At 39.1% G+C, this 24,757-nt stretch overlaps 1 protein-coding gene across 4 annotated transcripts in view; it reads right to left on the bottom strand.

Annotated features, from left to right (window-relative positions):
* Positions 1-211: 211 nt before the first annotated feature.
* The window catches only part of DIP2A (disco interacting protein 2 homolog A), a 100,804-nt gene continuing 76,258 nt past the window's right edge, over positions 212-24,757 (bottom strand). For 2 of the 4 annotated variants that reach the window (XM_054381215.1, XM_054381214.1), the window contains exons 19-38: positions 22,066-22,202; positions 21,555-21,635; positions 21,228-21,355; positions 19,082-19,196; positions 17,745-17,946; positions 17,058-17,167; positions 16,826-16,906; positions 13,439-13,562; positions 12,529-12,650; positions 12,114-12,225; positions 11,762-11,871; positions 11,126-11,256; positions 9,294-9,462; positions 7,906-8,076; positions 4,824-4,885; positions 3,188-3,245; positions 2,694-2,768; positions 1,832-2,006; positions 1,383-1,506; positions 212-560 (exon numbers count right to left, since the gene is read on the bottom strand). In XM_054381215.1, coding sequence (XP_054237190.1) covers positions 308-560; positions 1,383-1,506; positions 1,832-2,006; positions 2,694-2,768; positions 3,188-3,245; positions 4,824-4,885; positions 7,906-8,076; positions 9,294-9,462; positions 11,126-11,256; positions 11,762-11,871; positions 12,114-12,225; positions 12,529-12,650; positions 13,439-13,562; positions 16,826-16,906; positions 17,058-17,167; positions 17,745-17,946; positions 19,082-19,196; positions 21,228-21,355; positions 21,555-21,635; positions 22,066-22,202 — 2,540 coding nt within the window. In that variant the 3' untranslated portion in view covers positions 212-307. Of the gene's footprint in view, positions 561-1,382; positions 1,507-1,831; positions 2,007-2,693; positions 2,769-3,187; positions 3,246-4,823; positions 4,886-5,999; positions 6,030-7,905; positions 8,077-9,293; positions 9,463-11,125; positions 11,257-11,761; positions 11,872-12,113; positions 12,226-12,528; positions 12,651-13,438; positions 13,563-16,825; positions 16,907-17,057; positions 17,168-17,744; positions 17,947-19,081; positions 19,197-21,223; positions 21,356-21,554; positions 21,636-22,065; positions 22,203-24,757 lie in introns of those variants that run through there. The other 2 variants (XM_054381216.1, XM_054381218.1) reach the window with 2 other exon arrangements.

The following is a 24,757-nucleotide window of genomic DNA, read 5'->3' as shown; positions in this document are numbered from 1 at the left end:
TGTTCTCTCCCCACCTGGCTTTATGTCCTTTTATGCAGTGCATCAAGTACTGACATTCATAATTTTTGTTAAAAAAAACCACTGGTCCATGACAGCTCTAATAAGCTTCCTTCAGGAATTCCAGTAAACTCTTCATCCTGAGACAGCTGTAACTGTTACAATGTGGACTTACGAAAGCAAATGCAGTCTAAAGAGATGAAGGTCTATGAAGAGTAGTATCTCCATCTTCAACAGCTTTACAAACACAAAATGGATTCCCGTGTTATTACTTGGATTTTGGTGCTTTAGCCTTGATGGGATTTTCTGCTCACATGTTGTAGGCAACATAAATAGGATCCAACTGGTCAGCTAAGAATCCATCTCTCAAGTGCATTCGTTGTTTCTCACCACGGGAATTGATGGGAATAACACCAGGGTCCACAATGACTACAACACCTACTATGAGATAATGCTCTTCCAGAACCACATTTGTTACCAGCGCAACCAGGTCCAATGCTTCTTGTTCTGAGCCTTCCAACTCCACAACCACCACCAGCAAGTTGGTCCATGTAAACACAGCACTGTAGGGATGATACAAATATTAATGGTGAGAAAAAACCCAACACAGTCAAAGGAAGTCAGTTATCAAAGAGAGACTCACTGGAAATACATTTTGTAAGGACTTGAGCAATTCAATAAATGAAAACAAGTGATGTAATAGTTATGAGAAAAGATTTATAAATCAAGAGTTATTAAAGCTATAACTGCTTACAATGTTCTCTGCCACTTGTTTTTCAATTCTCCATGTACACACAGGTTTTTTACTCTTCTGTATACATGATCATATATTAAGAAGTCCTTTGCACTTAAGTACTAAAATGGGAACCATTAAGATTTCACATCCAGCATATGCATACTCGATATTAACGTTCTTGTGTATATCTTCAGAGATTATTAAAGAAAAGACAAATCTTCCCAAAGCTTACAAGTAAACACTGCTACTTTGTAGCTAAAGAGGACCAATAGCCAAATGGCATACATCATCCAGTAGGACCAAATGAGAATACTCTGTCAGAAGTTATTATTCAAGAAATCTTTGAGATGTGTTTACCACATCCAACCGTGTATATTCTGACACAGCCAGTGAAGTCAACAACACAACCTGAAGTGCTCTGCTGCCCATCCTTTCTTTTAGACTATGAAGACCAAACGCATGAAGCTGTGGGCTTCTCTTTTTTTGAGCAGTTGGCAGCAGGGGAAAGAGATGCATTCAGTTACTCTCAGTGCAATAGTTTTGGCTTCACTCTATAGCAAGCTCTCAGTCTAGCATGCTGTTCCACAGAACCTGACTTCTGCTTTTGAGGAAACAAAAGGACACAGAAAACTCATGCTGAGACTCTTACCATTCTGCAATGCTCTTATGTGCTCTTATTACAGAGGTCTCTATATCAATGGGATGGTACCTCATTCCTCTGAGCTCCAGTGTTTCATCCAAAGAGCCTACTACATACAGGGCATCGTGTCTCTCTGCAATACAGCACAGATGTTTAAAATATCATCAGATCTACAAAAGAAACATTTGTATGTGTTTCTTCCTGATGTTCTAAGATGTTCTTGGTGAATAAAGGAAGATGAGCATGGTATCTAAATCTGTCAAAAGGGCATGACGAATTCCTCATTTTGGATGATTGCCCAGTATTGTTATAATCAGTAAGCACGTACAGAGCAATAATTCCTGTTGCATTCAGCACTTCTGTCTGATGGAAGTCAGGGTAAACTTGCAGGACAGTTTGCTCTTCCCTAGCTCAGCTATCCCAAGGAGTTTCAAGCACATACATTTGTTTTCTCTCACCTCCACTAGCATCAGTAAGTTCTGTTCTGCGCAGAAAGCCAAGGTACCCAGTCCGAGCCCATATGGTCTGAGTGTCTCCAAAACTCAGGCGAGCAGTGAAGTGATCAGCATGCAGTGCTTCTTCTCCATACACTGTGTAGTAACCAGTAGCATTGTGTGGACTACTTACCCATATCTAGGGGATTAAAAAACACACAAAACAAAACAAACAATGAAACCACTCTCATGTTGAAATGAAACAATGGAGCCACTCCCTTACCAACATAGGTTATTTTGCCAAACCCAGGCAGAATAATATATTAATTTAAAAAATTCTGTTTCATTGACAATCTTTTTGGTCCTCAGTTATTAAAATTTATTAACTTCTGCCTCACTGAAAATGACAAGGATATAGGAGTAAAAGGGAGTTTTAAATACATGTCATTGGGGATGGTAAAGAAGAAAAATGAACTGGGTTCTTTGCTTATTGGAAAGGAACCTGCAATCTTCTGTTAGTTGTATATCTTAGTATACACAAATCCAGATGTACATAAACCAGAAATTAAACAGCAAATCACCTCATTACTACTTGTCCACTGATGGAAGTACATAAGATATTCACTGTGTCTTCTAGCTGATAATCAGACACACACTAGTCAACTGATAGCTTTTGGTAATGGCATGTAGTAGTTTGACAGAGGAGGGAGGAAAGCATGCAGACATACATACAAATATGTGAACAGTTCCAGCTCTCTGCAGAGTTCATTTACTTGCCACATTAAGGTGACTGTGGCCATTCCACTAAGAGACAGGCATTTATCTAACATGATATATCGCTGTATTAAATCACTGCTGATAAAGTACAACAGCATCAGAGCTTTACCTCTCCTAAATGTGAGTCCCCCAGAGGTCCCTTGGTTTCTGTGTGTGCTATGATGACCTTTACCCCTGGAAGAATCTTAAATAAAAAGCAAATGTTTAAAACAGAAATTAAGAGAACTTGAATTAATCAAAATAAAAGTTAATAATGCAGAGTCCCAAAAGTCAATGCCTCCCATTCAACTCTTCCCTGCACCATAGACATCAACCATCTCTTCCTACCAAGTTACTTAATAGTCTAATCAGCTGTTTAACACCTGGAAAATGTGTTCTACATGAAGGCCTCTGATTTTTTCAGTTGTAGTAATATATCCTGTTGCTTCACTTTATGCATCTGGCTTAATTTTAACTAGCTCTTAATTTAATGCTCTCTCTAGTGCCTCTCCTACATATATTATGATTAGTGAAGCTTGTTGCAGAGATTTGTATTGAGACCCAGCTGAAACAGATCACTAGCCTGGGAAATGCTATGAGGAAGGATTGCTCTCAGTCTCTCACCTTTCCAGACTCCATAAGTGGCAGACTGTGTGGAGAACCTCTCTCTACCAGACGCACCCTGAGAAAGTAAGAAAATGCATTTGTAGTAGGATTTATGAACTTAGACAGAAGTTAAATAGATGTGTTCCAGTATATCCAGTGTGATGCTATCCTTAGCTGCACTGACCAAACTGTTAAGATGCCAGACAATTATGCTCTTCGCAATGCAGTAAGACAGTTAAAGAGCTTCTAGGTGTCAAAAGACTTCCATATCAGCATTTCCATAGAGCACATTTAAGAATCAGAAGCAGCTGTCTGGGGAGATGAACAAGTTTTTCCAACAAAGCTCTAAGATTGCAGTTCACCAGCATTTTAAATTCACCTTCTTTGTTGGACCCTCATGGACCTCTACTTGAGAGATGTCAGAACAGGAATTACAGAAAGTGAAAAGGAAGCAGCTTAAATGGAATTAAGTGATGCTATGCAGCACATTAGTAGCATAAAGGTACCACATTTGCAGAAGGAACAAGAACTGAATGTAGGAGAAGAGGCCCTTATATCCATAGGCTAGAACTAACACAAGTGGCAGCTTTGAGGCTATGGCCAAACTTATTTTGAACAGGAATATATGCCATGCAAGTCATAAAGATATATTAAACATAGAGAAAATGACTGTAGTTTACATTGATCTGTTCAGATGCCAGACCAGGATCATGCAAATGATGGGGAATACAGGTAAGATTTGTTTTGCAAAAATTAGAGACAAGTAGTCACAAAGGTTGAAAGTTAATGTAAGACCCTAACTTAACATTGTCAATTACAAAGAAAAAAAAAAAACAAGGCAAACACACCAAATCTTGATATTGTCTTTCTTAAAATAAGTACAGAAAAAAAGACATATGCATGCACCCCACATACCCTACTAAACTTATTTGAACTTGGTGCTGCCAGCACTTCTAACTAAGTTAATTGTGAAATAAGTTAATGTGAAAATTGTGAGTACAGAATTCAGTTTGCTAGAATGATGTATATCTGGCAAGTTTCCAAATGACGTATGTGCAGAAATGTGCTTCTGTGTTTTGATATGCTGTAGTACAGCCCTGGCATCAACTTACTGCATCTGGAAAGGTTGAGGGAATTGAGCTGGTTTGGTCTGAATGATTTAACCAAGAAAAAAAAAACATTACTGCCAGGGAATTCTAACTGCACTTTTACCACCACCTAAAGGATTATTATTATAGAGAAGATGGAGCCAGTTGAAGAGCGCTTAAGCCAGTCCCGCTTTGAGAAGGGGTTGCATGAGGGATATCTTAACTGTTTCTGTGACTCTGTGACTAACCAGCCAGTTCACAAACTCACCTTTTGCTATGGTATGGTTAGGTTAAAAACAGCTAATGAGTCAAGATTATACAGGATTGATGAATAGACAGCAAGTTAAGATGAGGATCTAGAAATGAACAGCAGAACAAGTGAATGAGCAGGAGATGCTGGACCACTTCCAGCACACAGCCATCATTCTCTGTGGTGAGGTTCCTCATATATGGTGATAAGGGATTAGCTGCTGCCAAGAACGTTTTAATAAACTAAAGCAATGCAGTGAGGCAGAACTTTCTCCTCTACAGTCATGAAATAGTTAATGCTTTATCATAATTGGTACCTGTCATGTCGAAGCGCTCTCATATCTACATAGACTGTTGTTGGATCTGGTCCTGCTGTTCCCTAAGTAGGAAGAAACAAATTCAAAATAAGGCAGAAAATCCTTATTTTCTTTTCACAGTCACATACGTTCACAAATTCCCTTTTTCACTGACACTCAAAGTACTGCCCTAATCTACCAGAAATATAGGAAAATAGCCCCCCTTTCTACAGTGACTGTCATAAAGCTTTGATGTTTTATAGAATCAGTAATGAATGCACAAATCAAGTATATATTTATACAGGAAAGTCTTAAGTCTTTAAAATTCGTAAATTTATAACTTAAGTTTTAAAAATTTTATATTGATTAGCACTTCCTCTAAAAACTACACCAGAAGTGCAAAGCATGTAAGCAGATACCTTTGTGGGCCTAATCCCTCTCCCAAAGCTCAACTGTTCTACTTTATAACAGCTTTGTCAACTTTGAAGAAAAAAAGAACCTAACAAAGTTTTACTGAAACATTACTCTAACCAACTCATACCTTTTCAAGGATCCTGCCAGTAACAGCCTAGGCAGAGGTAGAGCTCTGTTGCAGTCAGGGGATAAACCTTCTTACCAGCTCTGGTGAGAGGTTTTCCATTCCCCAACATGAGAACAGGGGACTTTTTTTAACCCATCAAAATTTAATCTCACTTAGAGATCAGAAACAACTGTGCAAAGCATATTCAAGCTAAAAAAATTAGGCAAAGTTCTGGTGACTATTTCCCCCCCACAGCATAGTTTCTTATTTCAGAAATACTTAAAATGAGGCCACTTCGACATCAGCCCAAGATTGCAGTGCTGGAGAACAGTAATAATTCCTTTATAACGACATTCCTTTGCACTTTTGTAGCACTGCTGAGACTCAGTGACACTGAGCACCACGCCAGATTAACAGTATGATCTGTATCTTTAGGAATATACCACTCGACAATTTTAGAGAGTTACAGCAATGATTTTCTGGCTTGTTCAAGAAAGAGGTTTTGTACTTCATCTACAACTGTTCTTAGTTGAGTGGAATTGAAGTTCTTTAGAACAGAAGTCTTGGCTTGATCCACTTCAAATGAAAACTCTCTTAACTGCCATACATTTGTTAGAGTAATAACTGCTGAGCTGGATTGACTTCAGGTCATTACAAGTACACATGCATCACTATACCTGTTCAGCCAGCTTGCCCAGCCTGTTTGGCTGACAGTGGGACCACAAACAGAAGTAACAGAGGCCATCAAAGTGTGTGAAACAGAGAGAAAGTGGAAAAAAAGAAAATACAAACAAAGAGGCACTGGAAACATAGGATACACACAGTAAGACAGAAAACAAAACTCATACTCTTTTAGAGTGAAAAGAAAATTTCTATTTCAGATTACTTAAGCACTTGGCACTTTTAAATGGTTCACTGGGAAACGTGCAAGCTCCAGTCAATAAACACAAAGAGGCTTAAGGCAGATCATACACAATGCTTGCTGTCTTATTATAAATGCCTCCTCCATCTCTAAGTATCTAAAGACTGCTTGCAGCTTCAGAAATAGTTTCTCACTAAATCAGTCCAGTAATGCTGTAATTCAACAAGTATTTATTTGCATACTAATTTGTATCAAATACCCATTCAGTCTGGCTATTCATCTATCTGAATCTAAATTAAATGATTTTAAAGTCAAATACAGGTATTACTTTGGAAGAATGGCAAAAAGGCTTTTTTAAAAAAAACATACAACCCACAATAAAAGGGCTCAAGAATGGAGAACAGAGATGAAAAAGGTATAAAATGAAGGGGAATCTTAACTGCCCAGCAGCCTTACACCTTCAGTTTTCTTGGAGTACTTTTCACATTGTCATGTAATATTCTGCAGAAGAGCCTTTTTTCCCTGCTTTGTGCAGTCTGAACAGAAAATATCCCAAAAGGGATTTTTAAATTCTTGATAGACAAGCCAATTCAGAAAGCTGTACTTTCACACCTGTCACCTGAAATGTTTTATTCAATGAATTTAAAAATCTTAATTTACAGTTATCTTGATTTCATCTACTTCCTCCAGCAATTCAAATGTCCTTCTTGTAGTGAAGGGCCCAAAACTGAACACAGTGTGTGAGGTGCACTATCATCAGTGCTGAGTACAGGAGGACAATCACTTCCCTGGTCCTGCTGGCCACACTATTTCTGATATGGGCCAGGATGCCACTGGCTTCCTTGGCCATTTGGGCACACTGCTGGCTCATGTTCAGATGGCTGTCAATTAGCACCTCATTAAGACAAGTTAGATTTAATCTGGTTAAACTACACAGACAGTATTACTGTCAAGTGAACAGTACACTATCAAAGTTGGATCTAGACCACAGCATGCCATTATCCACAGTGTGTGAAATAGGGCTGTGTACTTTATGGGCAAGGTCCCCCCCTCAAAAGCTTTAAATTTTATACCTTTTCACATGATGCGAGACAAACGTGTTTGCATGTTGATAATACTCAGTTGAGATCTTCAAAAGTAAAAAAAACCCTGCCAACCTTGTCAATTTTCCTGGGTATTACTTGAGGAACTCTGTCTTCCATTTATTTCCACACATACATAAATTATCTTCAAACAGACAAAATCTGAATCACACAAAAGCTGAAATAGCACGGCTTAAAATACTTAATATGCTTATGAACAGGAAACTGTGTATTTAATACTGCTCCTGAACAACAGGAAGGAAACCGAGTTTCTTAATACTGACCTCTGTAGTGGAAAGGCAAATTCATTGGTCAGTTAGTACAGAAAAGTGAAACGATCCATATCCACATATTCAAGGCTTATTTAACTTGATGATGAAGCAGACAAGCAGTGGAACCCTAGTTGCAAACTATTTCTCCCATTGCCCCAGCTCATACTCCCCATTTAAAGTTTAAACAAACTACAGCCTTGAACAACCTTGTTTAGTAGATGTCTCTGCCCATAGCAGAGACACTGAAACTAGATGATCTTTAAGGTCCCTTCCAACCCGAATCATTCTATGACTTATTAGGAAAAGTGTTACTTACAGCTGAACATGATGTCCAGGTAAGTATAAGGAACAAGTAGTTGAATCTTACCTGTAAGCAAATTGCTACGTTGACCCTGCATCCGAAGGTAGTGCTCACTGCGCGAGCAGAGAGGCCCAGGTCTTTGAACAACTTTGAGAACGATTGTGTTAATGTAATCCTTGGTCTCTCCTCTGCAACCACCATGCATGTTCGTACACAGGACAGGTTCACTCCTTTCATCTGAGAGATTGTGTGAAGAAAACATTTTAAGTTTGAAGTCAACAGTTCTAGAAATAAGCCATTTTAATCTGTGGAACAGATAGATTTGAAGAATAATTGACTGGAATAATTGACATGAACTCACTTTGACTCCGTCCACCCAGAACCCCTCCACCCTGAAAACTGTACCAAGAAGTTTTGTGTCAGGGTTTGATGCACAAGATGCAAACTACTCACCCCAGATAACTGCAACACAGCCACTTACCATTTTGAGCTGAAAAACCCCACATAACTGTCATTGTGTCACAGGGCTAGGCTCACAAGACACCTGCTGACTCCCAGTGCTTCACAGTTCGAATGAAAGCAGAGTGTTCAAGACATACTAGCTCTCATCAGCATGAACGTGAACCTATAGCAACTGGCTGTGGGTCAGGATACCCGTCAGTGAGGGTCTCCCTTCAGGAGAACAGGAGGACAGAGTTTTTTGTCTCTGCTGAGAAAAGTACAATGTGTTGCTTTCTTGTGCACTACAAGCTGCCAGACATTCCCCCAGTGGAAGCCCTGAACAGCTTAGTTACTACAGCGTGGGAACTCTCTTGCCATTGAGACAGAGGCACCTCTTCAAGGAAATTTTCAGTTAAGAGATTTCCCTCAAAAATAAATGACTGTATAATTGCTGCTGTTAGGAAAATCACATCCATTTTAGAACTCAATAAATTTAATGTCAAGTAATCTGAAAGCAAGTAAAACTTGCCAGGTTTTGGGGGCTTTTTTTCTCTTGTTTGTTTGTTTGTCTGTTTGGTTTTTTGCTTAGGTTTTTTTTGAGGGTTAGGTCTTTTGATTTCAGGGTTTAGTAAGGCTTTGGGTTTTCTTTCTTTGGGTGTGGGTTTTATCTATTTATTTGTGGGTTTGTTTTTTTTTTTTGGGGTGGGGGAAGGAGGGTGGTTTGGGTTTTTTTGTTTGTTTTTTTCTCAGAGAAGTTGATAGGCTTGCTACACATTTTTCCCCAAATCTCAGAAATACCCAGCAACACAGAGGTGGCACAAATAAGTAAAGCCAAAAATGTAAGATGACTTTTTTTCCCTGCACCAAAACCAAGAGGGCTGAAGCCTCCAGCAATCTCAACTTTCCCCAAAACCCCAGTTATAAGCTTTCAGATAAACACTTATGAACCCATATTCTGCAAGAAAAATATTTATATTTATATGCCAGTATCTTGAAAAACTAAGTCCACTCACACGGAGTATATCAGTCTGTGTTCCAAGCCCCTTGGTGCACATCTCCATCACAGAGTAAGAGCAGAATGTGACACGCACTTTATACTGACTTACAGCAGACAACCACAGGGACACATTGCTCTCCAGTTCCAGAGGAGGGACTAGAATAGACTGATGACCTGAATATACACTAAGGAAAGCAATAAAAAAGGAAACCTGAAAACTTCAAACCAGTATAAAAAAGTCAAATGTTACATAAAGTCAACCTGAAGCAAAATATGAAAACAGAGAGCTTGGTATCTATTTGAACTTTGGATTATCTCCTCCAAAGGGAGCAAGTATGTCTCAGTTAACTCAAACACATAGTTCTTAGCTAAGTCACAAACTTTAAGGTGAGTGTATTTGTCCTGCAGTAAATTGTATTGAACTATCAGCAAATATTCGATGCCTTGAATAGACAGAACTTCTGACATAAAATGTTAACATTTGAGATATCATTCCAAATACAGTTACAATTCGTAATTAAGCTTATTTTTGTGAATCATTGTAAGGAAAATGCACCTTTTTGCTTTGAATGAAACGAGTCTTTAACACCTACATTGCAAGACTCAAGTTTGTAGTGTAATTTTCTAGCCTTTGCCATAGGTGTCTTAGCTTTTAAGCCATATTTAGTCAAATATTTAACCTCGATAGTAGCTGACACAAGTGGACAGAAACCAAATTCAGAATCAGGCCACCTTTTATTTAAAATATTATATACTCATTTCAAGATAGTAAACACTATGACCATGCAGTCTTATAATTACCAACGTTTTTAAGATCAATTACTGTCAATAAAATCAGTGACACCACTCCCCTCATGCCCCCCACCCCATAAAACAAGGCTTAGGTAACTCACTGCATCTTGAAAACAAACAAACAGAATCTCTAACTGCTTTCAACAGGTAGCCTGACACACTTGCCATTTCTCCTGACTATAGCTGATGTATTTTTATAGTGGGCATTGCTTTGTTTTCTTTTTAAATATTCTAAAACATAAAAAAATAATTATGGTGTAATAAAACAGTCTTTCACATTAAAAAAAACAAAGCTACAACTCAGATGGAACACAGCAGACCTTATATTAACTCTTGTATGGACAGCACGACACATGTAGTTCCCTTCCCTAGAAATACTTGTTTAAATTCATTTACATTTTAAATCTTCTATCACTGAGGTTTCTTTTCCCTCCATCTTGCCTCACTTGATTCATGATATAAAACGTAAGATGTTCCCAAAGTTAAACTTCCTTTCCAGTTGAGGAAAGAAGAAGAGGGAAGGAACAGGTTAACTACAGCGAACTTACAAAATCATATCTAAACCAGTATTAAATTTTTGGATTAAAGCATGTTTTAAAGTGCAGACTGTTTTAAAAGGCATAAAAGAGGAAAAATTTGCAGCTTTGCAAGATATGATGCATTACAGTAGTTATCTAATTGGATCAAATCAGGTACATTTAATGGTTTCCTTTAGCATTATTCTTAGCACACACCAACCTTGCAGTCAACACCTTAAGAGTCTGGTAACATGAGATGGTTTAATGTCAAGACTTTAAAAGGATTTATTTAATCAATGTGAAATAAACAGTGAAGTCCTTTTCTTGGATTAAGTACCTAAAATAATTCCACTTGCAAACCCCAAGTTACTCAAGTAACTAACTTAGTTAAATGAATTTTGTTACCACAAATGTATTTTATGAAATACCTATACAAAGATTAATTTGCATTTCTCTGACAGTTTCATCCATGACTGTTCCCTTGGATTCTAGAGACATGTGGAAACATGTCAGAAAGCCTATGACTGAAGCAACATACCTGCACAAGCACCATAGTGCAAATCCCAAGCCACAATAAGGGTCAAGGCAGATGGCAATCTGACGTGAAGGGTACAGCTCACACTGTAGTTTTATAGAGCGACATAAGGCACTTGTAGCTGCATGTGACATCTGTGAGAGGAAAACAGGCACTCTCAGGGACTTTGTAAAAAAAACAGGGTATCACATGTAAAAACTGATAGAAATGCTTGCTATAGAATTTATATAGTGCTGTGGGGTGCTTTTAAGCACCTTTCAAAGAGAAAAGAGATATGAGCCCTAGATTTCATAGCTACTTTTCAAGTTAGTAGCAAATGACATACTATGACATTGAACGATGCCAAATAACGTCTGATATCTCTGTGATAAACTGCAAAATAAAACTTAATGAACTGAAAAAATCATTATGACAAACCTGCTTCTTTTAGCCCCCTTGGAAATTCCCCAGATAGAGCCAGCAAGACTGAATGCTTCCAAAAAAGCGCATCAAGAAATTTTGATGCCATATGGACTTAAAAGTCTTCTGAACACTAAGATAGCCCACTTATATTTTTGCATTTCTTCTCTGGCAGGAGGAATGAGTGTGAAATATGCTTATATAGTTAAGCAAATAAAGTGTAATAATCTCTCTCATTACCTTTACTCCTGCTAATATACCAGTGGTAGACACACTGAAGTCCAAGTACGCCAACATATCTGGAGATGTAGGTCTGAAAATAGTAGCCAGCTTCTTTTTAGGCATATCATCTATTTAAAATACACAAAAAGAGAAGAGTACCATATTATTACTTTGGAAAATGATCACAGGAAAAAAAAAAGCATCTTTATATCAGATACTTTCTCCAGATGCTTTCTATAGTTTCTGGACAGCTATTTCAATGCAATATAAAATATGTCCATTCAATTAGGCAGTTATGGCATAACAAAATAAATAAATAAATCAGTTTTCAAACTATTTACATTTTGGCTAGTGGGCAAACACTCTATACCTGTATCCAAAATAGTGGGCCATGTTTTAATATCTACAGCTGCTGCAGCTTCCTTGGACTTCAGCAATTTCATTATCACTTGTGTGGTCAGTATACATGCAGACTTACTGACCTGTAAAATACACAATTAAAAACATTTATAAAACTAGTTCATGAATGCTCAAGTGGTTTCACATCCATCCTGATGAGAGAACGACTAAGCTTAATAGATTAATAAAACCAAAGCAAAATAAATCACAACAATTGAAAGAATATCATAAATAAGTTTCTGAAAAAAAGTGTTTACTGACTCAGCCACAGCAGACTATTTTTTTTTCTTATCTCATTTTACATTTATCGTGGCAAAGCAATTTATCAGGTTGCATCAGCCAACCTATTCTCACCAGAAGCATTAGGAGAAGAATGTCATACATACCTCTACAATCATTTTGACAGTGGGCAGAGTGGTAGCAAGATTCTGAGGATGAGGTGGGCGAACGGTTATAGGTACACAACCAGCATATAAGCAGCCATAGAAAGTTGCTATCAAGTCTACTCCTGTAAAAGGTATTTGTGAAATAAAAAAATTATCAGAACAAAAGGCCAAATCCTTTCACCAAAACCAAAATACACACATTTATTTTATTAGGATTTAAGGGTTTTTCACAAGGTCTCTAGAATTGGCCATGCCCAGTTCTAAAAGGTTAACATATTTTGCATTTGAGAGTAAGAAAAAAAATATTCAAACTCTATAAAGTTTAAATTTTGTAAGGATGTATTTTCATGGAAGGGAGTATAAAGTAGCAAAATAACAAAAACAGTGTATTGTAGGTTATGAAGATGACAACTCAGATCCTTTTAGAAAGCATTCTTCTGAAATACGCAGTCATCCTACTTTTACAAGGTAATACCTTTTTCCTGAGGTACACTTCTAAATACACTGTAGCAATGAAAGCCTGGGGTCAAGATATCACCTTTAGAGACAGTCATTCAGGAAAGAAAGGGTGTTCATATACTGACATCACTATCTAAATCTAGCTTTCAGTGGATACTTATATAGTTTTATTCCATTCTCTGAGGTTAAACATTGAGAATCTTTTGTGTGGTTTAAACCATTCTTCCCTAACTGCCCAGATATCTGCAACCGTTTGATGAAATGTTCAGTAGATGTGGCTTGCCACTTAAGAGCAGTAAATTAACAATAAGACAACAAAACCACATCTCTATGAAATACTAAGCTACTGCCACATAACACCATATCAAATGGATGCTTGAATACTCTTATCTTGGGAAGAGTTGCTTCTTGTGGTATCTGCCTTCAGCTTTTGCTGTCTGTATTGCCTTACCTGGAGGATACACCAGGGCCACATGGTCACCAACATTCAGTCGTCCTTTCTCCATCAGTGCAACTGCTACTCTCTCGGCTCTCTTGTGCAACTGTATGCACGACGCAGTGCTAGCTACAGTGCCCTGCACAGAAAAGAAGCAATACCAGAAAATTTTATTTGGTTTTCAAACTATTCTCCATAAAGTATATGCTGCAGAGGCAACATTTCGTTGTCTGTATTTTAACAACACAGCAAACACTTTTAAAGCCTCTGTCTGAGTGTTTCAGAAACCATACTACTGGTACCACGAACTTTTAGAATGCCAGAAAAATCAGCTTCCAAATATATTTGGTACCACAAAGAGACTATCTTACAAATATTTGAATTTTTCAGTTCAAGGGAGAAAACACAATGTATTAGCAGCAAGCAAAGCACTGCATCTGCTTTACACTACCATGCACAAACAAACCTCTAGATCACAGAATCATCACAGAAAGGCTTAAGCTGCAATCAGCAGTCTTAAAGTGCAAAAGGAACTCTGCTGATGTCTTTGGTATACTCTTCTGAAGCATCAGAGAGGCAGTCTAAGCTGTGGCTGGTGTACACTGTCACTTCAGCTTTCGTGCATCTACTGAACGTGTATTTCATACAACTATGCATCTGCAAAGTCTGCTTAGAAGCAGTGCTCTCTTTGGATTGCTTAGGCAGTTGCAAAGTCATGGGGATGGCAAAAGGCTGAGTCCAGTTCTTTATGTGAAGACAGAAAACATTCTTTTGCTATCCAACTTAGGAATCAATGCCTTAGCCTGTGAAGTTGGGATGTATGTTTTTATTTGCATAGCTCTTGTAAGAAGTTTCAAGAAACTCCCCCAGCTCCAAGTCAGACCTACCTCTGGCCAAGGATGAGCCAGTCTTTGTGATAATTCAAAAGGGGAAAAACCTGTTGGGCTAATTTCTGGTTTAGGAGTTCTTTTGTTTTGGAGATTAGTAAGATGTGAGAAACAAAGCCATGTGGGCTCCAAGATCAGTGAAGAAAGAGGGGTGGAGGTGAACCAGAATCTTGTCTACAGCTAGTGAAAGACCTACACCATAGTAGATCGCTGCACCCAAAAGAAGGCTGTGACTCTGAGGGAAGCATGTGCCAGGGCAGTCTGTTGCTGCAACCTGCAGAAGGGACTCATGCTAGTTAGAGAAGTTTGTGAAGAACTGTGCCCTGTGGGAGGGACGCTACAGTGCAGCATGGGAGGACTGTGAGAAGATTTCCCCCTGAGGAGGAAGGAACAGCAGAAATAACATGGGATGGACTGACCACAACCCCCATTCCCTGTCCCCTTGTGCTGCTGCAGGGTGAAGAGGTTGAGAATCAGGAACAGAGCTGAGCCTGGGAGGAAGGGAGGGGTGGGGAAAAGGTGTTTTTAAGATCTAGTTGTATTTCTCACTATCCTGCTCTGATTCAGCTGGTAAATTGGTGGTGGTTTTGTTGTTCAAATCAAATTGCATTTGTTTCCCCATGCTGAGTCTATTTTTTGCCCACAACTATAATTTGGGAGTGAACCTTCCCAGTCCTTTTGTCTTAACCCTCAAAGCCTTTTGTTGTATTTTCTCCTCTACATCCAGCCACAGAGGGGTAGGAGTGAGTGAGTGGCTGCATGGTGCTTTGTTTCCAGTTGGGTGGGCTTAAAGCATGACATCCAGAAAAGGACTGCTTCATATGAAAAAACTTCCCTCAAAAGTCTCTTTATTCTGAGAGAATAATAAAGCAATTCTGGGGCTTTTAACAATAACTATATTGAAACAGTTTCTTCTGTAAAGCAGAGTCTCATGAAGAAAGTTAGAACTTTGAACCATGTCACAAACCATTTTTCTTGCCTGAATGAGAGTCCCTAAGGCAAATCTGTAACTTGCACAGTAGCAGTACAGTACAGCACAAGGTAGCCCAGATCTGTCACGGGACTGTTATTGTCACTGGAATGGTAGCTACTGAGTACAGGCACTGTTACAGTGTGGTGGGTTGAAATCCCCCTCCCACACTGACAATAACCAGGCTAACTCAGTCCAGAAGCAAACGAAACTGTATTCACAGGCAAAACTGCAATGAATATGCACAAATATACACTATTCACAACTTTTACAAATATGTACAATCAACAGAAAAACACAACAAAGCTCCCTGAACCCCCTCAAGAGGCTGTGCTTCTCCCCCAAGGGGCCTCCTCCCCCACTTTCCCAGAACAGGCAAAGAGGGAAGAAAGCCAAGAAGCAGAAAGAGGTTTGTTAAACTTAGCTCGTCAGGGTCAGTATGCGGGTGTGTGTGTTATCTTCAGCCAGAAGAGAAAATGCCCAGCAGACAGACTGAGAGAGACTGCCCATACCTTGTTTTGAGTACTGACTCTTAAACATTTCTGTCTCTCCAATGGAAGTGTTTAGAATAATCATTATTTTGCTTTCTCATACCCAATTGTGATTTATCTACATTCTTTCACTTTTCTGCTTGAACTTTGTGATGAAAAATTAAAGACACAGTCTTAAAACCATGACAGGCACAAATAAAACACAACCAGCTTTGCCTCCTGGAAAGAGAGGAGGGGAATAGAGAACTGCCAGAAAAGCAGTATGTTTTCTGAAATATGCACAGCAGTAGTGCTTCTCAAGCCCAGGAAGGCTGAAATACTGAGAAACATCCAAAAGTTCCTATTTTTTTCATACCCCTTTACAAAGTGTTGGATGCACAGGGTAATAAATGCTCCAAAACTACTGACAGTCACATATTTAGAGGGGCTATGAGCAAAAATGAGAAATGTGACTGCCGCCATATCACATGTCATCGGGGATCAGACAGCCCTCAAATGAGACAAGTATATGGAGGCTGTAAGTACACAGAGCCTGTACTGCAAAATTGAAGCATTTGCTTGTTCATGTTTGAGTGACTTTAAGTGCAATCCTTTTGGTGGGCGGAGCCTAGCTGAGGACAAGGCAACCATGTCTCCTGAAGGGTGTGCAGTGCTCCTAGAAAATACATCTCCAAAGCTGTCAAGGGTTCTCTACTTAGGCTCTAGATCCTCCAATTAAAAAAAAAAATCCTCCATCTCTGACTTCCATTTACCCTTGTGCTCAGGGACAAAGACAGAATCATGGCTTTCATTAATATGACAAAAGTTGTGTTCCAGCAGTGCAGTGCTTTAAGATAGGCAGAACGCATACTGAAATTCCAGATATGGAATAAGAGATGTGGAGTAAAATGCCAGCTGTTGAAAAATCGTGCTGCTTGTTAACTAGCAATTTTTGTCTGCTTCATTGAAATAACCTGTAGCATATTAGGAAAAACCTGCTAGCTAGAATTTTCTTAGAACACAAACAATGTTTAATAGACCTCAATCTCCAAGTATGACCTAAAGTGCATCTCACCTTGGAATTCAACAAAAGGAAGAGGGGATGATCTGGAGTTGTCTGAGCTCGCCACTGAAGAACATCTGCTAAATACAGGAACTGAAACAAACAAACAAAACAACCAAAAAAGAGACACTCAGACTCACCCAAAACGTGCTATGCTTAGTTTCAGCAGAATATCATATCTGGTCTTCTCTTGTTTTGAATAAGGCTATTCCATTATTTCATAATATTGGGACATCAGTGTTACCTTTCTTGCCTGATCGTTATCCTCCAGCTGGGTAACATCTCTCCCTGAGGCTTGTGCAATTCTCTTTCCAGCGACAAGGTTTCCTACTATCATTGAAGCAGGGCCAACCTCTGCATTTTGAAAAACAGCAGAAAATAAGGAAAACTAATGCAAGGAACATGTTATAATCTATAATTCAGACTGCAGATTACTATAAATGCCACATGTAACATAGATCTGAAAAGATGAAAAGCTGAGACCAAGGGCCATATTGCACAGGAGAAAGAAAGAATAGTATGGTATACTAAAACCCAGCCTATTATCAGTATGGTAGGTTTAAAAAAACCAGTCTTTATTGATTCAGCAAACCAAGGCCTGTATTTCAGTTTTATTACATGAGTTAACAGCATATCCAAGGACCAGCCTTTGCAAGATGGCCACTATAGAAACAATTTATAATGTAGCTACAGAAGCATGAAACTGGTACGTGCTTTATGTCCTCGCACTTACTTGGGACTTCAGGCAAATCATAATGCCCTTGCTAAGCTCTGGGCTGCTCTAACACCAACACTAACTCTGTCAATTTAGGCTGCTTAAAGCCACCCTACATGCACAGCCCTGAACTCTCATGTTGACTCTGAATCACACCCCATGCATACCCTCAGAGACAGACATACAGAACTAAGGAACATCCTCTGGTTTACTGACCTGGTTGTTTCTGCCGAGGCTTAGGCAGGTTAGTAACACAAGTATGTGGACACATCAAGACGTTACATGGGTGCAGAGTACCCTCTAGAAAGCGCTGCTTGGTTTCTGAAATATGAATTCCTCCGAGTGGAGCCTTTGGCAAAGTGTTGGCTGGTACCAAGGCAAGACAGTAGACGCCCACTTGGTGAATGCTATCAATTGCCTTGATAGAAAGAAAAAAACAAATGTTCCATGTTATCAACTAGGATGTAGCTAGTGCAAGAATTTGATTTATGTCACTTAGTAACATTAAAACTTTTACTTGCACTGCAATTTGCAAATAAAGGGTCCAATTCTGCACTCACTGAACTCATAGAAGTTGTGCCATGACTTCAATGGGAGCAGGAGCAGACCCAGGACTTTGCTTGTGCACAGGGGATGCCACCTGCACATCAGGGATTAGAAAAGTCTCTTAAAAGTGGGCAAAAAGTGCAGAAGTTTTTAAAAGCCAAAATTATAGACATCAAATTTAGCATGTATGGCACAATCATGAAAACGTAGTAGAACACAAAATCAGAAAAGTAGGGAGGGAAGCATCTTGCTGCCTAAAACTCAAGTGTCCATTTTAGCTATGACACTTCTAAAGACAGAAATAAAAATATTTTTCTTCCCATGACAAAAAGCCTTCCCATCACCAGATATTCCCTCCAAAAAAGCTGAAATTAGGCAGAAACCATTATTACACAACTGCCTTACTCTTCAGAGGAACCTTCCCTGAAGTTGTTCTCTCTGTCCTTTCTTTCAGTTGTCTGTTCACTATTCTTCCATAATTGCTCTCTCACTTTTTAATTCCTTAGAACTGATTAATTCCAAAATCCTCAAGTACAAATCTATCAGAACTCCCCTCCCTCCAGGCTCCCCATGGAAAAAAAATATTCAAGGGAAAAAGTTTTAATGCTTACTGTTGGAAATCTAGAATTAGGATGTTAGTGACACAAGACTTCAGAGTCTGTTTTGATACTTGGCAGTAAGTATATGTTTAAACATTTTCAGACTTTCCTCTCCAAGCCAGTGTAAAAATCACGTAGATATATAGAATTAGAACAAACAAAACCTATCATCCCTAGGACTTAAAAAAAAAAGTAGTAGCATGGAGTTAAAAAAAATCCTGGAAGTCCTACTTTTTACAAAATTCTATTAACTGTCACCCCTGAAATACTTTCCGAAGCCAGGGTACTACAACTCTCTGTTGTTACACTGGTAAGTGTTTGTTGTGGAAAAAAAAAAGATGCTCTGATATTCTGATTTCATACATCAGCCTTATTCACCTGGAAAGAGAGAAAGGACAGACTGACTACCTGTAGAACCCTGCTCATCCACTGAAAACTATCCTCCTCTGACGCATCAGGGCGCTGCTCTGCCACAAGCACTATTCGATCATCATGCAAAACGGTCACAGAAAACACTGCTATCCTAAAACGCAAAGGACAGAAGAATGATAGGATGCAACATACGATGAACATAGCATGGTTCATTATAATGTGGAAATGACTGCAACCTTCAGTGGTATTATTTCAACACACACAAGCATTTCTCATGCCAGATCATCACAAAATCACAGACAAATTTAAAACAAATGTAGGCTTCTTATTGCAATTTATTTCTGTTGGGGGACAAGTGAATTTGCAGTCACCCATGTTGCATATGTTCAACACAGACAGCTTCCATACGTGCAGGGGCTGTGCAAACCTTGACTGTACGGCCCTATCATGCATGCTAAACTTGTGGCACTTCCATAAGACATCCTTCTGAAGAGACAGCTGTGCCAAATTACTGATCAGCATGGCTATCAATACTTCTACTGAAAAATATGTCCTCCCATTTGTATATTGAATTAGTTTGAGGCTCACAACTTCTGGGATAAAATATTAATCATGCCTAAGGTGTGTGCAATTATTTTTATGATCTGTGGATTACACAAATTATGTCAAAATGAGGAAAGATTGACTTTCACAGACTCATAGTATAGCGTGGGTTTGAAGGGCCCTTTAAAGGTCATCTAGTCCAATCCCCCAGCAGTGAGCATGAACATCTTCAACTAGATGAGGTTGCTCAGAGCCCTGTCCAGTCTGATCTTGAAATGTTTTCAGGGATGAGGCATCTACCACCTCTCTGGGCAACCTGTTAACCACTCTCCTTGTGAAAAACTTCTTCCTTGTGTGTAGATTCTCATCTCTTTTCTCTAGATGCATCTTCCTTCCATCTAGTTTAAAACTATTACTACTTGTCCTATTGCAACAGGCCCTGCAAAAAAGACTGCCCCCCATCTTTCTTATAGGCTCTCTTTAGGTATTGAAAGGCTGCAATAACGTTGCCCTGGAGCCTTCTCCAGGCTGAACAACGGCAACTCTTATCAGCCTGTCCTCATAGCAAAGGTGCTCCAGCACTCTGATAATTTTTGTGCCCCTCCCCTGGACCCTCTCCAAGAGGTCAGGTCTTTCCTGTGCTGAGGACTCCAGAGCTGGACACAGCACTACAGGTGGGGTCTCACCAGAGTGAAGGAGAGTAGCAGAATCTGCTCCTTCAACCTGCTGGCCACACTGCTTTTGATGCAGCCCAGGAAGCAGCTGGCCTTCTGGGTTGTGAGCGTATGCTGACAGCTCATGTCCAGCTTTTTATCTACCAGTACCCCTAAGTCTTTCTCACAGGGCTGCTCTCAACCCCTTCATCCCTCAAGCCTGTACTGACACTGGAGGTTGCCCTAGCCTATGTAGAGGGCCTTACACTCAGCTTTATTAAAACTTTTGAGGTTCATGAAGACCCACTTCTTGACCTTGTCCAGGTCTCTCTGAATGGCATCCTGTTCCTCAGGCATATCAACTGCACCACAGAGCTTGGTGTCATGTGTGGATTTGCTGAGGGTGTACCTGGTCTTGCTATGTCACTGATGAAGATATTGAACAGTATAAATGGACCCCTGAGGGACTCAATTCATCACTAATCTCCATCCAGATATTGAGTCATTGACCACTGAAGAGCAATAAGGTTGGTGATTTAACACATGCCATCTTTGACGGCCCTTTGACACTCGTACTTTGCTCTTTGGAACATGCTGCATAATTCTTCCCTACACCACTCTGCATGAAAGGCTCAGGTGGACAAAGGGGAGTTGTGCTTTACATGTGTCATGCAAGCTTCATTTGCCTGTCTTAAGCAAACCTTTGAAAGAATGTGTAAACAGACACTTAAAGATCTATGTTTATACTATATGAAAGTAATTTTGAATCTATTATGCATGAAGCAAGGTGTCAATATTTGTCTTTCAAGTTAACAGGGACAGACAGTTTTTTATCTGGTATATTGCAACCCACTGACACCTTTCCTACACAACACACATGTAAAACTTCACATGCAGAGCTCCTAGGTACACTATGGTACTTGTTTGCTGGTTTAAAACAGAGCAACAAAGTCCAATCAGCAGCGATGAAGTTCTTAAATACTCACCTTCCCCGATACACAAACTTCATGGGTTCGACTGCTAATGCAGTGGCTACCACATCATCTGCATTGTGCCTGCGACCACTAACTGTCATTAGCCCATCCAGCTTTCCTACCACAAACACCAAATAGTCCTGAAAAGAAGACAGGATTAGAAATACAGGTGAAAAAGCTGCAGACTCCCAGCAATGCATGCTGGACTAAAGCCAACAATATTCTCAAGATCTGTAGGAGGTTACTGCCCTGACACAGAATTCTGCTGAATTTGAGGTCATTACTTAAGAGCTGGGAGTCAGGACAAAGCAGGGCCCCAGATGGCTCATTGACACTTACAGGACCCACAAAGCCAAGCAATCCTGTTCTTGTAAAGGGTTGGTCCGAAACAGGCACTCCAGCTGCTGTCACTGGAATGGCCTGAAATAACACACAAGTATTCAGACATTCAGTACTGCTAAGAACAGTGAAAATGCTTTGTCTTTCATTTCAGCTCTATGCTCAGTTGAAAAATTATCTGATGACAACTCTTACTATCAAGTATGAATGACATTTTTTTGAATAAGAACACACCAGTTCTTAACTCTGTGGTAGCCTTCTTAACTTTTTCTCAGCCACATAGCCTTCATAATGGGAGTTTGCACTGCCTTTTAAACCAGGTTTTATATTATGCATTCACGTAGCAATTAATCAGCAAGTTTTTCTTTTAACACCCCCAGTGAGTGTACCCAAGCATATCACTTCAATTGAAACAAAAACAGAACTTTAAATTAAGTTTGCTGCAGTTTATCTGTAAAAAGAAATAGTAAAAATGTAACAATGAAAGTTTACATTAGAAAAAGCTACAAACCTCGAACACGTTCTTGGTGATTCCGAGGAGGCCAAAATATGCCATCCCAGTAGCACTTGAATTCACACATATTTCTCCAACCTCATCAGCTTTACATAGATAAGGAGTCCCATCCACTTTCACAACACACACATTTGCTAAAGGGAGAAGAACAGAGAATCACAGCATTGATACGTTTCAGGAGCTGACAGTAGATGCTTTGCCACTACGAGGCAGACAGAGATTGTAATCTATTAATTACTAATCTATTAAAAACATATTTATTTTATCTAATTATCAGCTACAGCAGAAACATAGCATGTGAGAGAGCTCTTCTTGATAGGCTGTGTAACGTGTTCTCCAAGATTCAAAATGCAAGTTCACAAATGCAACTTTTTTTCTTACAGTGATTTACAGCCTGCACACCAGCTGCAACTGAATCCAAAACCACAGCAACTGCTTTTCAGCTTGATCAAATACAAGCAGATTTAAGAAAAAAAGATGAAAATTAAGAAGATTCCAGTTACAGACATACCAATTTTTTTATTTATTGCACACATTAATATTCATAGTATCATCCCTTAAATTATGTGAGAAACACATTACAAATTCAGAGAAAACTAGGCTACTTTATTCCCTCACTGGTAGGTCAATGATTTTTCTTGTGTCCCATCTTTTAAAGCAGGTCAGTCCACCAACTGGTATTTAGAAACCATATAGAACTTGTCTCAGAGCTGTGCCTTACTGAACTTATTCCTGTGACTACATATTATCTCTTTCCTATCTTGTTAAAAGGTTTGTACTTCATAAAGGTCCTATCACTATTATGCTAACCAATTTTCTTCTGAAATCTCAGAAGTCTTCTGTAGGAGGAGGGTTATTTTTGTGTGGCTTTGAGACAAATGTGCTTTGTCATTGAGTCTAAGAATGCATACTTTATCAGGAGCTGAGAGTCTTCCTATACTTAAATTTTCTTATTTTTAATTGAGAATATACACACTTGTAAATCAAATACTACAATTGAGCTTTGCTCTGGCTATGGGTTGTATTTTACTTTGTAAGTCACTGTTTTTTTCAGAGGTTTCTTTGGCTAAGTAGAGCCTTTTCTTAAAGCAGCCTGGGTTTGTCCTGTCCTAATTTGAATGGGAAAGGAAAAAAGGATATGGAGTGAGATGGCATGATGGAAGTTTAGCTTAGCACTTAAGACTCAAAATTAACAAAGAAATCAGAATGGCTACCTGGGTGAATACAAAATAAACCAAGCCTTTGAAAAATTGCAGACTATGCTATAAATTAACGTTCTGCCCTTTGCTCTTGTGTCTGCTTGCAACCCAGATTATTAAGAGTACTCTGTGGTCATGCATACTATACTAAGAAAACAACTGTGAGACTCCAGAAGTATCAGAAATTTATTTAGTTCACCTATTTCTATCAGGATCCTTTGAATGTTTTGGCCATGGAACACACATCATAATGTGAAACAGATAAGGCTTATAGTAGTCATTAAAAAGGACTGTAATCCTGTTTTCTAGTTTAGTAAATTTTAAGTGATATACAGATAGCACTTTCTTTTACCACTGTTCAACTAGTGTGAAAAGAAATCAGAAATGGAAAGTGGCACATTTCCTTTATTACTAATACGTATTAAAACCAGCTCTGTTGCAGGCATGCACCATGAACTCTGCCAGTAAAAAATGTTAATAGGTTTTCAAATTTCAGAGAACTCCTCAGTTCAACAACTTAGGTCTGAACAACAGAGACAACAATTCACCCTATCAACAGATCAACCTCTAAATATCTTGGTTTCATGAAAAATATCCAAACAACTAATGCTTGGAACCATGCAATGATAACTTTTGGTGACCAAGTAAAAGTGATGTTACTCAAAATCTGCTAAAGGTCTAAGTCTAAAGTAGAACAACTGTTTCAGTTGCTGAAAACTAAAACTGGAATTGAATTATACAGTGTGAATTACCAGCTTGTAGTGCAGACCCCACATAAAATGGATAAAAGTGTCATTTAAAACTGAATGGTAAATTGAAACAGAGTATTACCACAGGAAATGACTTAATCTCACAACCAAGAAAAGTGTTACTAACTGGAGAAAGCACAACAGTTTGTAGGCATACAGAAATGCTACAGCCCAACTCATTCACCAATACAGAAAAACCCAACAGATTAGCCTACAGTGCCCAAATGATTCTGCATCCAGGAAGGCCAAGAACAACTGTATCACCCTGACCAAGTGAAAAAACCCACTTACCAGTAACCCATGTCTGATACAGGTAGTCTACACGTACATTCTAACAGCAGACATAGTTCAGCCCTGCCATGTGATACTGCAAGATTTTCCTTTTGCAGTATCTGTAGAGCCTGTACTCTGGCTTCTCCTTCTTTTCCTGCTTCATGTGTGACATACAAGAAAGTGCATCTACCACCATTTCAGTCTCTCTCAACAGCATTGCATCTGAAAAAGAATTAGAGAGAAGGGAAAAGCAGATGGGATGGGAATGTACATGTGGACTACACATTATGAAGACTACTGATTACTGGTAAGAAAGCTTGCTTTCTTCATATGAGTCCACATGTACATTCTTATAGATGGTGCCTCTCAGCAGTTAGCCCTGCCATGACATTTCTGGCAGAGGATGAGAATTTGTGCAAACAAATGACTGCTGTAATGCCCTACCAAAGACTGGATTCAGCTTTGGAT

This window comes from Indicator indicator, chromosome 5 (genome assembly GCF_027791375.1).
Source record: "Indicator indicator isolate 239-I01 chromosome 5, UM_Iind_1.1, whole genome shotgun sequence".
In the NCBI taxonomy this organism is placed as follows: domain Eukaryota; kingdom Metazoa; phylum Chordata; class Aves; order Piciformes; family Indicatoridae; genus Indicator; species Indicator indicator.
Note: the sequence above shows the minus strand (reverse complement) of the source record. Positions and strands in the feature narration are given on the sequence as shown.